Raw genomic sequence first — 16,231 nt, 5'->3', positions numbered from 1 at the left:
CACATCTACGTTCCCAGCCTGGTGCCCATGTTCAGAGGCTTCCTTTTTGGAGCCCCTTGGCCATGGCCTTTTTAAAATGCTTCTGTCAAGACCATCTTCTGAGGGCCTCGAAGACTCCTTTCTCCACTGTGAGTCAGTATTCAGGACATTGCTGCTCCTCGCTCTTTCTCCTTTCTCTCCCCATGGCTTGCTCCCTCCCTCCAGACACCACACCACACAACCCAGCAGGACCTTGGTTCAGGGCTCCTTCAGCAGAGAGACGAAGCCATGCTTCTGCACGGATACTTCTGATCCTAGCCCAGTGCCATTTCCTGGGGTAAACGGGGACACTGATGAAGCCAGCACCTTCTCTCTGGCCTCTTGCTTATACTAGAGCAGGACGTGAATAAAGACTGGATTATTACTTTCATTTTGGCTTGTTGTTTTCATTGACCACTCTGACAGCTCAGTTCTTACCAGCTCAGCTTTTGACAGTAACTTTCCAGACTGTAATGCAAATACCTTATAAAAGTCATTCGAAAACTGCTGTGCAGACCCAGCGCAGTGTACCACTTACTGACCATCTGATTATTTATTATCTCACTTATTCGAAATGCTGGATGGCCCCCTTTGCCTGTCCCTGGAAAGTTTTAGACCATTTGGAACTCACAATTTACAGAAAGGTCGTGATGATTGGAGTTAGATTGTTTTAGATTTAGGCTCTGCTTCTTACCTCATAAAGGAATAAATCACAAAGAATCTATGGGCCTTACTTCCCATATCTTTATTATAATAAGGACATAACATTACTCATACAAATATCTCAAAAGAACGTTTTGAGGATTAAATTTAAAATGATTGTTGTAAACCTTTTTGAAAATTCTACAAAGTCATTACTTTTTACTAGACTTTACTCCTACATCAATGAGTGTTTTTTTTATTATTTTGATTCCTTTTCCTGTGTCATTACACAGAAGCTCTTACTGAAATGAATCAGTAAGCTTTACTCTTAATTGTTGTCCTCTCAAGTCCTACTGATGCAACATTTTATTTATCTAAAAATTTAAGATTTCAGTGAAAAATGGTCAAATTAAACATTCTGGAATCTAAGGAACGTTGCAATAGGAAAATATATTCAAATAATTTTTTAAACAGTAGTTATGTTGAAACTATTCTTTTCACAATATATCATTTTACAAATAGATTTTCATATATACTTTTTCCTTTTTCCTCCATGTCTTCTTTCTTGTCCTTAGTGTATTTTTCTGTCATTCCTTTACAGCTGCTGCACAAAATGTCTGATCATGAGCAACATGGGTTTCAGAGATGCTCATCCTCTTTCTGGCGTAGTAGTGATGATTCATCTTCCTGTCTAAATATTTCTTCCGTTACTGTCACTCCTGTCAACTCGCCTGATTCCAGACTGTCACTGGGACTGTTAATACCACCACCTTCTAAATGTGGCCTTCCCAAGCCAATCAGTGAGAGCAGCATCCCAAGACCTCATGTAATTTGCTAAGCAGAAAATTCTTATTATCCCACATATTTTTTTAAACTCTGCTAAAATGTGCTATTGATATCAAAGTGAAAAAATTTCAGGTATGTCCACAGAAAGGCAAGTTAGGACAAGTAACTTCAAAGAACCCTCAGATATGGCGACTGGGAAAGTAGGTCATTGCTGATATTGGTAAAAGCAGTTTCAGTGGTGTTTGGTACAAAAAGAGCAAAGTCTAGATTGATAGGAGTTAGTACCTCTCCCAAGGAAGTTAGTCTTAAGGGAAAAAGCAAAAAATATGAGGCTAGAAGAGTAAAGATGGACAGGCTAAAGATGTTTTGGTTGGTTTATTTTGTTTTCAAGAACAGTCAAGATTTGAATATCATTATAGCAAATGTGTGACTCTTTACACACAATCAGCCTTATTTTTCTTCCATTACCTTCATTATCTATGAATGAGAAAAATAAATATATTCCAAAAAGTCTAATTTTACTGTGAAACATGCCAAGTAATCTCTGTTCATGTTATTTGAGGAAAAGCAAGTTTTTCCTTCTATTCTTCTCCAAAATAAGAGTTCTCTTTCTTCTCTAGATTGTGTGTATGTACGTGTGAGTGTATTTTGCCCCCCAGAATGGCAATCAAAGTGCTGGTTGCCTCATTCCTGGGTCATGCCTGACCCAGACCGACCCAGATAACACTTTTGGTGGTACATTTAGTGATAATTTATTTTGCAAGGTAGCTATTTACCATAGAAAACCTGGGCCCAGGTGGCTCAGCAGTTTAGTGCTGCCTTCAGCCCTTCAGATCCTGGAGACCCGGGATCGAGTCCCACATCAGGCTCCCTGGACGGGGCCTGCTTCTTTCTCTGCCTGTGTCTCTGCCTCTTTCTCTTTCTCTCTCTCTGTATGTCATGAATAAATAAATAAAATCTTAAAATAAATAAAACATTTATTTCTTAAAAAACAACAAAAAAAGAAAACCTAAGAACTCTTACCTGGGAATAAAAGGTGCTGCAGTGAATATAATAGTTGGCTGTCATTGTAGTAATAAATACAAATTAATATATAATCTTCATAACTTTTTAAAGTTGCTATCAATTGCGTTTGAATGAATGGGTCATATTTAAGAAGGTGCATTACTTATGTTTAATTATTTCTATTTATAACTTAAGCAAAATATATTACTGAAATCATGTTTTTATATAGTTTCTTTAAAAAAAAAAAAAAGACCTTGTTGGCAAATTGAACTCCAATAAAAAAAATAAAAAATAAAAAATAAAAATAAAAATAAAAAAAAATTTTAAAAAAAGACTTATTTATTTTGGAGGGAGAGCACGAGCAGGGGGAGGAGAGGTAAAGGGAGAGGGAGAAGCAGACTCCTCACTGAGCAGGGAGCCTTACCTGGGGCTCCACCCCAGGACCCTGGGATCATGACCTGAGCCTAAAGCAGAGGCTTAACAGACTGAGCCACACAGGCTCCCTGTATAGTTTCTAATATTTTCAATTCTCTGAACACATGGCAATTATTTCTAGGTATACAAAAAAAAAAGTATAAAATATATCTAGAGTAGTATTGTCAGCATTTTTGTCATCATCTTTAAGGCCACTGTTGCAGAAATTTTCTGTTGCATTCTTACTAATGAGCATTTGGCATGACTAGTTAAATCATATAGAACTGCCAACATTTGATCTACAAAATGGCAAGTGCATATAATTCAACTGAATTATTTGTTGTTTATATGTGTTTTATATGCATATGAAATATTTAACATTAAAATGTGTCTACCTGAAATACTGCTTAATTCACATTATTTTCATTGCAGGCGGGCAGTGTGACACCAAAGTCACCCTCCACAGACATCTTTGATATGATACCATTTTCTCCAGTGTCACACCCAACTTCAACACCTACTCGCAATGGCACACAGCCACCTCCAATACCTAGTAGATCGACTGAGATTAGTAAGCTTTCTAAACAAATCAATATTCTTTTCTATATTTGTATACATCTTAAATATTTAATATTTTATGGAATTAATACTTTAGGGAAAATTATATATATTGAGCTCACTAAAAGTGTTAATTACCAAAGAACTATGTTTATATGTGCCAAATCAGCTAATCAGATTTTACTTTATAATACTTTATAATTCAGAGTATACAGAGTCACTGTTGCATTTGAAACTATTTTATGAAAAATGATATAGGGTATAGGGTTATCTATATCATCATACAAAGCATTTATTTATATTTTATTGTGTTTGGGGTTATACTTTTAATGTTTTAATGATTAATAACAACTTGGTGGTAACTATTTTAATATTTTGACATTTAGTAGAACTCAGTGTAAATTTTTTATCAAAGAGTATATGAATATTCTTAAAGAAACATGTACATATTGAATTCCATGATTTGTTTATTAACCCTACATAAGTGTTTTTTCTTGATATCTAAAATACTATACATGAATCACTTTTCTGATTTATCTTCTATACATTTGGAAGGAATGTAAGAGTCTCTTACCGATGAATTAGGAACCATCCAACAGATGCTCACTTTCAATGTCTTGATTATATTTTGATCTGTGCCCTATCACAGGAACTTAAAGAATAGTTAGTTCTCAATGGCCATGATCAGTCATCATGTCCAGAGGGAAACTCAAGAAAAGACACTTTTACATGTTATGCTTTACTGCATCCTCTCTGGTTCACATTAAGAGGTTTTCCCATATAACTCCGAAGTTTTAGCTTGGGCTTAAACTGTGTCAGGGCCCTTAATTTATTTTTTCCCCTTGTGGAACTTACCAAAATATATTACACATGTTAGATATTCAGTAAATTTTAGAGAATTAGTTGTAAATGAAAAGTAATAACATCAGAAACTTTGAACATCAGTGTACAAAAATACTTTTACATAAATTGAAATATATATTTTTTAATTCCTCTGAATATATTTTGTGCTTGCAAAATATTTTTTCGGGAAATAATCCATAATATATATGTCATAGTATGTTTTTAGCAAATGTTGCCAGTATCCTCATGTCATAATGGGGTATTTTTTTGTCCTTCTGAGGGTCTCACATCTCTTCCTTTACTGTTTTTTAATTCCTTGAACTTAACGACTGGTTTACTCATTCTCTTATTTAGCCCAATAAGCATTTGTTTAGCATATATGCTAGACTTGCATTACAAGCTAAAATCTGAAATATAAATTAGTGTGGTATCTGCAAAGGAGGATTTTAATCCAAGTCAAATTATAAACTGAGAAGAGTGAATAGCCTTGAAAATATTTAGAAGGGATAATTTATCAGGATGGTGGCTGAGAGTTCAGAATCAACTATGATTCAGGATATTAGACCAAATGTTGTTAACAGGGAAAACTAGAGATAGGTAAGGTGAAAAATGCATTCAGTTTTACATATCAATAAATTTGACATGCCTTTGGAATATCTAGGCAGAGATGTTCAAATTGTGTTAAGGAATTTTTTAATGAGAAACTGAAGTAACACCCTGCTACATTTTTAAATATCTAATGATCCTGAGTGCCAAAGTTTAGTAAATACAATAAAGGATAGATGATAGGTAGGTAGGTAGGTAGGTAGGTAGGTAGGTAGATAGATAGATAGTAGATAAATATAGCATTCTAGATAACCCCATACCATATCTATCTTTATAGCAAATGCTGTTGGAAAAATGGTACTTACTTGATACTTGAGTTGCCACAAACATTTTTAATTTGTCAAAAAATATATATATCTGTGAAGCACTCTAAAGCAAAGCGATAAAATGAGATAGCCTGTAATGAAAATCTCTATTCCTCTTGATCAGCTCTTCTTCCTTCTTGTTAATTCATTTCTTTTCACAAACATCTATCCTGTGCAAAGCAGTGTTGGACGTGCTTGTGGTATGGTGGTAACCAAGGCACTCCTCCAAAGAGAAGTTCTCTTGTTCCCCAAGCTCTGGTTTATTAACTGAACAACATCAGACTGAGGAAAATAACAACAATAATAATAACACCCATGCCCATGTATAATGTCTACATATATTATGTAATATATATAAAATATATATAATATTCATATATAAAATGGGCATAAATTCCCATTTGTTTAGGACAGTTCTGGTTTATATCTTCTGTCTTGGTGTGACTGTTGGTTGCATTCCTTTTACTCTTAAAAGTGTCTTTATTTGGATGATAAAAGTGTATGTCCCTCTTATGTATATAATACTTAGCAGCACCAGGCACTTACAAAAATTTTTTACTTATTTAATACATGAATTTGAAAAAAAAAAGTTCTAACTATAAAAGCCAGAGTCTTTCATAATGAGGGTCACAGATTAATTTAGAGGATAGAATAGAACTCAAGGAACATAACTATTATTTCTTACATAGCATTGAATTTTGATAATATAGTTTTTCTTAATATATTACAAATTCACATGCACCTATATAATTTTTAAAAATTGTGTCAAGAAAGAAATTTGATAATTTTTAAATAATAGGCCTTGGTTTTTATCAATTACAAATATCAATTTTAACTTTGATACTTCTTTAGTGGTTAAAAAATGAATACTTTAGAGTGTATGTTACAGAGAGGTTTTTGATATTCCATTTCTGTTGTATTTAAAAGAAATTTGTGTTGGGGCTAGGAGGTATTTTTAAAGAACCCGCCCCGTTGTGTTTATTTGGGAAGGTGATATAGTTTCATACATGAGACAATGTGCCTTAAATTTTTTCTAAATATATGTGAGATTAAGGTGTAATGAGCTATGAGTAACACGACTTACCAACCAGCCCCGGTCCCTCGGATTGCTTCACTGTTGTGTTACAAAGGCATCAGTAGATGGAAAAGGGAAGTCTCAATAAGTAATACATTAGTTGTAATAAATTTAATTGCTTTAAAAATTTGATGAATTTGATATTGAGAAATCTTAATTAAAGACACAGAAGCCTCTCTGGATAATAATTCTTTGTAACCAAACAGTTTTTAATATTGTCATAAAATGGATCTTTGCTTCTTTGTTGGTGTTTACCTCTAAGCTCAGAAAAGCCCAGCGTAAAGTGAGTGTGGATAGGAGCTCCATTGGCCTTGTGAGCAGTTCTTTATATAATCCTGCCTCTGAGACCCAACTCACCCCAATCACTTCTTGTTAGTTAGTTAGTTAGTTAGTTAGTTAGTTAGTTAGTTAGTTAGTTCTTCTTGTCATTTAATTTACTAAATTATTTTCCTCCTTTTAGAACGAGACCTGTTTGGAGCAGAACCTTTTGACCCATTTAACTGTGGAGCAGGGGATTTTCCTCCAGATATTCAATCAAAATTAGATGAGATGCAGGTGACTATTTTAACAGATTGACCTACACATGGTTTATTTCTTTTTGTTTATGGGACACAGAGAATGTTATATACCAAAACTACCCTTTCCTTAAATTAGTATTACTATGGAAACTTATTTGAAACAATTACTTGGAAATACTCATATGCATTTAGTCCTAAAAATATTCCTACACATGCTAAGTTTTATTTTGTTCTGTTTTCTTTTTAAGAGTGCAATTTACAATGGCAATAAGATAGTTCTTTTTTTATATGAAATTACATGGATTCTAATGGTTCATTACTTTCAAATCCAAAAATTACAAGGTAATTGTACTAGGTTTATAAGATTTCATCTCAGTTTTACCAATTATGCAGTTCAAATTGTAAATGGGTAGATGAAGGAAAATCTTTGTGAGAGTGAAATCAATCTCTTTTACAAGAAGCATCGTCGCTATGGTTCATAACTTCTGGACTCTTTTGGGGAAAGCAGGCACCCAGTGACAACTTCTTTAGTAATATAGTCCAGTTGGGTTTTTCATTTCTCTCTCCCTCTTTTATTTTTCAATTCTCAGTTGTACTGGAAATTTGAAGATGCTGGTTTTAAAAGCTTTTTACAGTGGGCCATGATTAATAAATAGTCTTGAAAGCACTGGGAAAAAAAATCTTCTCTTTATATTTGCCCTTTACATTTTGGTGAAGTTATTATAGCCTATATTTTATTGAAAAGATTGTTTATATGGTAAAACGTAGGCAAAGACCAATTATATGAAGCTGATTGAGAAGATGTAGTGAAGGAGTCACTCCTACTTATTAGGTGATTCATTCCCTATGTTTCATTTCCTGGACAAAACTATTAACGGTGGGTTCTGATCTTCTAACACTGATGAAACACTCCTTCCTAGAAAGATAATATAAATATCCTTCCACTCATTTTGGACTACAGCTATGAAGCAGTCATCTTCTTTTCTAGGCATTATGTGAATTTCCTTATTGCTCTAGATATAGTAACATATGCCTTGAGATTTTCAAAGAATATGTTAAAACAGCATTTCTCAAGTTGGGTGATTCATAATCTTATTTTACATGAAAAATTATTTTAAATCCTTTCTATTGACTTAAATTGTAACATTTCTCAAATATTTACAATTATTTGCTCCTATACAACTATTAATTCAAGATTATACAACTATACAGTTGTATTATTATACAACTGTACAATTATACAATTATATAGCTCCTATACAACTATTAATTTAAAAATTACAAGTTAAATAAAAGCACAATTGCAACACCTAATAAAATTCAAATTAAGAACTTCAACAGGATGGTGATATTATGTGGCTGAAACTAAAACCACCGATGTCAAACTTCCATTGATTTCAGGATATATCCTGTTTTGTGGTGCAATTTCCCTCCCTCTTTTCTAGAGTTCAAATATGACACTTTCACTCAAATAGTACATGATTATTTAGCAGGAATACTTCATTTATTTTATATGTAATCAATCTTTTCCCTTTTTCATTAGTTTTACCACCTAGGTTTGTGCTACTTAGGACTAATGCTTTTGTAAGAACAAACACAAACATGGGCACGACGGTGCGGTGGTGTTTGTTGTTAAACATTATGCAAATCACAAAGAGTACTTTTCTGTTAATGTTTTTAAATTTTCACAAGACTGAAAAAAATTCTATAGCTTTTTAAAAACAAACCTATAGCCCCAGATTTTTGTAGGAACTAACCCCAAAAGACACTGTATTGAAATGATTTAGTGATGTGTTAGTTAAATAATGTTAAGCTATGGTATTTTTGCTTCTGTTTCTGTTTTTGCCATTTCTAATATTTTCTTACTGTCTTTTTTATTCTTTTCTGCTTTCATGGTGGGTAGCGCCAGAGATGGTTGGTATATTATTTTCATAATAATTTTAAACAACTTACAACTTCTTAAAGCTAAAACCTTAATATTTGCATGCTTTACTTAATAAATCTTCAAACAGCAGTTTCACATGGATGTCTCTGATTGTTAGTTGTGTTTAAAGAGGTTTTATAACCCATATTTTAAAGTTATTTTTTCAATGATGTCTTCACTATTCCATTGTCCACCTCATTGCTTGTGTGTTTTTGTTTTGTTTTGTTTTGTTTTGCTTTGGTTCAAGATTTACTTGCAAGGTCACTTCAACTAAAGTAAAATAATATTTTCTTCATCTAAAGTCTATGACAACTTTTGCTATTAATCTTGTTAGCCTAATTAAGCTAATGTACACATTTGGCTATTATTTTTATATTTGCATATAATGTAAAAACAGTATAGTACAGTGGGTTGTATAAATAATATTGAGTTAATAAAACTAGTGAGATACTTAGGTTTTCTCTTTCATTTACAGAGGAAATCACAAAAATATCTTGTGTGTATCAAATTTAAGCAGAAATGTGAGGTCATATTTTATTTTAAATCGTTAGAAAATAGAATATTTATTTGAAACCAGTAATGTAGTTATTTAATTTGACATAACTTAAGCTTCCTGGTACATGTCACTGACAGACAAATTAGTAAAATAGTATTGATAGCTCAGAAGTGTATATTCTAAGCTATAATAATTTAATACATGAAAAAAGGATCATGGCAAGTCAGTGAAATATGAACTTTGCATTAAGAGGTGTTAAGTCAGCTGGTCAATAATTTAGTGGAAGACCAATGAACAGCTGTAACATACAATAGATATCCAAGTAAATTTCAGAAAGATTAGTCAGCTTAAAATGTTTGGTATACAATTGAATATTTATCAGACTTTTGAATTGGAAAGAAATTTTTATAAGGAAAAGAAAAATATGTAGTTCTATAGTTTCTATAGTTTTTTGTAATTTTTTCTTTTCTCTTTAAAAATATATAAATATATCACATATACATAATTAAGGTAAGTAGACAAATACTTAGAAAACTAAATCAGATAAATAAAAAAAAAAAAACAGCAGTTCACAAAAGACCACAAGTGGCTAACATGCATGTAGACATGTTCAATCTAACCAAAGAAAATATACAAATTAAAGAAAGAACTAAAAGTGCTATTTTAATCAAGCAAATTAAACATTTTATTTCCTTACTTATAATCCATGCAAGTGAGAGTGTGGTGAGACAAACTCATTGGTGGGACAGGGTCAGTTCAAAGCATCCATTTGGAGAGTAATTTGTTGGTAATACTTATATTTCTATTCGATATCAAAAATTGTAATGCAATCTATTCTGAGAAGAAAATGACTATAAATATGGAAAATTTCTATGAGCAAATGCTTCTAGTTAACTTTATTCATAATTACAAAATACTGGAAATAATTAAATCACATTAAAAATAATAGATTGGTAGTTGCCTGCAGGAAGAAGAGTGAAGAGACAGGTGGAATGAGGGGATTAAAAAATACAAACTTTCAGTTATAAAGTAAATAAGTCACAGAGATGAAAAGTATAGGGAATATAGTCAATAATATTATAATAACTTTTTATGGCGACAGATGGAAACTATACTTATCATGGTGACATTTCCTAATGTATATAAATTTTCAGTCACTATGTTACACACTTGAAATTATTATAATATTGTATATCAACTACACTCAGATTTTTAAAAGAATGAATAGAATATTATATAATCATTAAATTAGTTTTATGGGGACCCAATAGGGAAAATTTGTTCCACTAAATTCTAAAAAGAATATAGAAAATTATATATGTGTGCTACATTAAAATAAATAAAGTTATATATATTTTTATATATTATAGTTTTTATATTATTATTGAAATTATTTTTAAAATCTAGAGATCGATAAAGACCCTCAAAGGACATACCTCAACGTGTTAACAATTCTTTCGTATGAGTGGTTTTTCCTTCCTTAACATGCTTTTCTCCCTATTTCAAAATAAAGTAGAACTGAGCAAAATATTTCATACAAAAGGCATATTATTAATAATATGTTAATAATAAAGTTATCTTTTGCATGATACTTGTTTACAATAATCTCCATCACAACATAAATTAAATCCTCATTTTCATCCAGAGTTTTCAAATTCAAGAGGATATGGAAACCTGAGAAAGATTCAGTAATCATTAAATCGTGACTTACTAAATGAGACCTAGGAGGAAAAGTCAGAAGCTGTATGAGAAATTTTATCTTAGAAGTAAAGAAAATGAAGGAGAGAGTCAATAATGTGTCTGTTAATAGGGATGATTAAATTAATCCCTAATTAATTTAGGTGACTCCAAAGGGATCCTTATAAAATCACTATGGAGATATTCTTATAAATGATCTACTTTTCTTATTATTGAAATAGTGACCGATCCGTATTTTACTGATTGCTGTTCTGCCGTTCAAACACAAACGCAATGATAAATAGTATTTTCAGGGTATTTGAAGTGATAGTGGTTTCATTTCAGAATAAACTGAGAAAAAGATTAAAACACTGTCTAGTATCAAACCTTCTCAAGTTAATATATATCCACTCTGTCTGTGTATATTTCTATCTGTCTGTCTTTCTGTTTGTCTATCTGTCTGTCTGTATGTCTGTCGTGCCAGAAGAGGACAGAGTACACAGAGCCTCCCATATCCAAATAAAATATTTGTACAGAACAGTTAACTTACACTATTCTTAGCTTAAAGTCTTGACTTCTCTAAGCATTTGGCAGCTGTTTAAGATACCACGCCCCGATACAGCAAAATAGCTCTTCTTGTGATAGGAACAGGCTTTAAAACAATAACGGTGAGTGCCGTGACTCGCTCGGCCCCATGGCTTGTCTGGCCAGTGCCGGGAAAGAGCCCCGGGCGCCTGGCAGCGGTGGCACTGCCCTGGGGCCCGTCCGCTGTAGAGGATGAGGAGCCTTGAACGTTCAGAGCAGGTGAGGTGAGGCTCGCAGTTTCGAGCTGGCTTTCTCCCTTCCCGGGGTCACGGTCACGCTGCATCTGGAAGGAGGACATTAGACCCCTGCTGTGGATGGAGGTGACTGGGGTCAGAGTGGCTCACCTGCCCATAGGCTCAGTCTCAGTCTCACGAAATAAACTCAGGGAGGACGGAGGCCAAACCTTCTCTAGGAGGCCTGTCCCCGCTCGGCGGCCCGTGTCGCCTGCCAGCCCCTACTGCGAACTACCTCCCTGAACAAAATCTCAGTTGTCAGGAGGAGAGAGACGTGGGGTATATGTGTAGAAGCTGCCCCAGTGCTTCTACAAGGAAACCTAGAATACGGCCCCGGGCCCCTGATTAATGGGAGGCTGTGCTTTCCATCTCTTCCTTGCAGGCCCCAGCGCATGGATCACAGGCCACGGTGGGGAGGGGCGAGGTGGTAAACTGGAGAGAGCTGGGGGTAGAGGACAAACTCTTCGGCCACTGACTTTTAACTCAAAATCGAGGGCCCGTGTTGTGATGAGCCCTGGTGTTGCATGGAAGTGACGAATCACGGAATCCTACGTGTGAGACTAGTAGTCCACTCTCTGTTAACTAACTGGACTTTGAGTAAAAAAGTTGGGGGAAAAAAACAAATCTTCGGAGGAAAAAAAAATGTGTACTTGCTCCCAGTAGATGGAGGGCACCTTCATTTCCAGAAACATCCCAAACATGCTAGGGAGAGTGGGACCCAAAGCAAGACTTACAAGTGTGAGCCACGGCGGGATGGGCAAGGGAGGCTTTCTCCGTGGCCAAGTGGTCTGCAGCTCCGTGTCCCACGCAGGCCCTGGCGTTGCGTTTGCCAGCCTGAGCCCTGGACAGTGGTAACCGGGAGGAGGACGTGAAGACTCTCCAGCTGTCTCTGGTCATGGAGCAGCTCCAGCTCTCTTACTTCTGTTTAAATCATGTTGGCCTCCAAAGCCAACAGAGGAGATCTAAGCCCCCAGTAGACTGGCACACGAGGCCACCCGTGACCATTCAAGTCTTGAAACCCCTACGGGATGCCACTTGCTTCTGTTTCCCTTGGTCTTTCACGCATGCCAACGTCACACGTACTTAAACCTTTAAAACGCTGAGGGGTGACACACACCGATAGGAACACTTGACAAGCCAGCACGGGCCATTACTCCTCAGCCGATCAAAGCATGAGGATTTCAACTTTTGTTCAGTCTCTTTGTTTTGTGGCTATCATCATTATCACCGGTATTAGTATTGCCATGAGCATTTCTTATCTTAATGATTTTGCTCTGTTTTGCAGGAGGGGTTCAAAATGGGACTAACTCTTGAAGGCACAGTATTTTGTCTCGACCCATTAGACAGCAGGTGCTGATGTCAAGAACAAGAGATCCAGATTTGTGTTCAGTTTGTTTGTTATGCGTATACGTCATTCCTTATTACTTTCTGACCGGTGGTATACGTGTGCCAATATATTTTTGAAGACCTTCACTTTTTGCAAGTTATTTTAGTAAAACGTCCTTTGCTATTGATCTATAATGTTTATTTTAAAAACAACTGACTGTAAAGTAAATCATACTTTTATGTTCTTTTCCGTTTCTCCTGTAGATAAGTTTATAATCAAAAAACAAATTACCCAAATATCTGTCTTGTGTCAGAGTTCTGAATAATTAGTATCTTGACACATGTGTTCATTTTCCAGGCTGCTAGTTTATTTTTGATTCCCAAAAGCCATACCTTGATGACACCTTTCAAAGTCTTGAGGAGATATACCAATGCCAAACTAAATATATTCCATATTCAAACCAATAAGCATGTTACCATCCATTAGACAGATGTTATTTTATGTATTAAATGTTGTTCATATCATTGGCAAAATGTAAACCTTGAATATAATCCCACCAGGTCATTTTTAGCAAGTAAAGTAGCAAAAATATAATTTCCAATAATAATTAAACCAAATAATTAGAGTTTATTAGTAAAAGCAAAGTATTAATGTTAGCTATTATTATCACTTATACTCTAAATCTTTTATTTATTTCATAAGTGAAGATAATGGAAAAAATTAAAATTTGCTCATTACAAAACACTTAAAATTTAATTTCTAATGAGATAAGTTATGCTAAACATCTAAACATAATGTGATCTGATATTTTCTAAAAATACATTTGGAATATATGCTGTCTATGGTTGCAATGTCTATTATCCACATTTACTTTACCAAATATATCTTTTCTAACTGAATAATATTATTCTCATATTTTCTCCTTTGATAATGATATTTTCTCACCCAATTTATTTTGTGATGCCCCATTAGTTTTGATACTTTAAAATCTATAACAATTATTCCTTATGAATCATCAGTATCATTTAGCAATTTTAATTTGTAATTGTTTTTGTTGAAGTCAGAATCTCATTTTTTTTACAAAAATCAAACGACTTCTCAGTTTAAGCTAACATGAATGATAGAATTTTCTTTTACTTAATTGATAATGTGCTGATGAACTCCGACCTTTAAGTGTTTATTTCCTACACCTTTGCCCATTATGTAAAAGACTTTAATTTGTACTCAGTGCAAGAATTTATGGTTAAAATTTATAATTTGGTACATTGCATCATAAGAAAAATAGATTAAATTAATGAAAATGTGAGCTTAGATTAGAGGTAGATCTCAAAAATAGATTTTTCTTTTACTCATGGAAATTTCTGTCAAGTGCTAAAGGTACATATATTCACTAGGAAAAGAAATCAAATACGCTTATGCAATCTTATATTTGTATGTATCTTCGTAATGTTCTATGGTATATATAAGCCTTCTTGTTTTCTGTTTTCTGCTAAGTTGTACCTTAATTAGAAGTTAGTATATGTTTCATAAAGAAGAACCTTTATAATTTTGTTTGTCATATAGTATTTTGGAATTTGTATAATGAGGATGTTTAGGGGCCATATGAATGGCTTTTTTTTAACAGATAGAATTTGTATTTTTATTGTACTTTAAAAGCTTTATGTAATAGGTATATATTTAGTGGCCATTTATTATCAATGGTAACACAATAGAGTACTAAGATGGTATTTGCACACTTAAGATATGTTACTTTACCAATTTTTAATGGTAATCAATTCTGCTACTGGCATGACTAAATAGTACATAATTGGTCATTAATTATGAACATTTATTTCACCAGTGCATTTTTATGAAGATCCCAGTTGAAAATTGTATTTCTATGTAAACTCAATATGTTTGATTTTGCTGAGAATAAATGATTTTAAATAAATAATTGTATATTTACTCATTAAATAATCCCTGGTTAAGTTAGAAACATTCTGAAGGTGATTATATGACAGTGTTTCCAGGTCATAAAATGAGGCCTAAGAGTAGAAGGAAGAGAGGAAGAGAAAGGAAAAAGAATTAATGAACTTTAACTTCATTTCTTACAGCCCACACACATTTTAGCTTTGTAAGCAAATATCATTCAGTTGTGAAAACAGTGGCCTCGATCCTGGTGGTGAGAGAGGTCGTAACTGGGTCCCTTTCACTAGAAGCATCTGGTGCAATAACTGTATTATGTAAATATCTCCTTTAAAAATTGAGAGCCTTTTTAGACTAGTAATAGTATATAAAGGGTTTCTTGGTGGAGAGTCTTTAAAAGGTAGACTTGATAATAAGATTTGAGCTGTGGCTTATTGGAATATCATGAAGTTCTGAACCTTCTGAAAACAAAGTATTAAGTGTTTTAAAGATTCACAGGACTCCCATGCCCAGTGTTTGCACACCAATGAACAATCCATCAACCCATTCAATAAAACTCATTTATTACTCACTTTGTGTGATAACCTATGTTATGTGGGTAAGAAAACATCTAGTAAGTTTGCTTACTGAATTTAAGTTTGCTTGCTTAACGTTGTTAAATTGAAGATGACCGGATTTCTGCCCTCAGTTAGTTTATTGACATAAAGGAAAGGTAAGGTGATATATGAATTACTAAGTAAAAACCAATATGTACGAAAGTACCAGGTGAACCAAAAACCTCCCAGAAGACATTTCTATTTAATTCTGTTTAAATGTGCATATCTAGCACTGGCTAGTGTCTAGTGTTAGATATCCACTGTGAGACCATCAAGAGAGTCCAATAGCAATAATTTTCTCTTATTTCTCTTTTTTTGGATTTGAACTTTTTCAAAAACGTTTGGTCACATTATGAAGACTTATTTTCAGATAAAATTTCTGATAGATGTTGCATTGTTGCCTTTCTGATTCTTTTTCTTTTTTACTTTTTTTGATGTTAGTTAACATAACTATGAAAAAAAACTAGCTGCTAATATTTTTCAGTTCCAGTGTTTCCATATGTAGTTCCAAATTCAATATTTACTCATGATTTTGGATTTCAACCTCTGTTAAATTAGCTGGAGACTCTTGGACTCAATTTTGACAGCTAAATCTCAGACTCCACCTAAACTACACCCGTTATAGGTGGCTGGCCCACTGCAGAGATGGGTGTGGCTGGTGTTGCCCTCGGATCCCCATGTCTCCTGCAGGAAGGGCCTAACTTGTGTCCTCTCCTTC

General features: G+C 33.9%; 1 protein-coding gene across 2 annotated transcripts in view; it reads left to right on the top strand.

The window, feature by feature from the left end:
* GULP1 (GULP PTB domain containing engulfment adaptor 1) overlaps nt 1–14,964 on the top strand; it is a 216,541-nt gene extending 201,577 nt beyond the window's left edge. For both annotated transcript variants that reach the window (XM_055308305.1, XM_055308304.1), the window contains exons 10-12: nt 3,298–3,436; nt 6,713–6,807; nt 12,971–14,964. In XM_055308305.1, coding sequence (XP_055164280.1) covers nt 3,298–3,436; nt 6,713–6,807; nt 12,971–13,042 — 306 coding nt within the window. In that variant the 3' untranslated portion in view covers nt 13,043–14,964. The remainder of the gene's footprint in view (nt 1–3,297; nt 3,437–6,712; nt 6,808–12,970) is intronic.
* Nucleotides 14,965–16,231: the final 1,267 nt, after the last annotated feature.

This window comes from Nyctereutes procyonoides, unplaced genomic scaffold, assembly GCF_905146905.1.
Source record: "Nyctereutes procyonoides isolate TBG_1078 unplaced genomic scaffold, NYPRO_anot_genome, whole genome shotgun sequence".
NCBI classification, from domain to species: Eukaryota; Metazoa; Chordata; class Mammalia; order Carnivora; family Canidae; genus Nyctereutes; species Nyctereutes procyonoides.
This window is presented reverse-complemented; position numbering and strand designations above follow the sequence as displayed.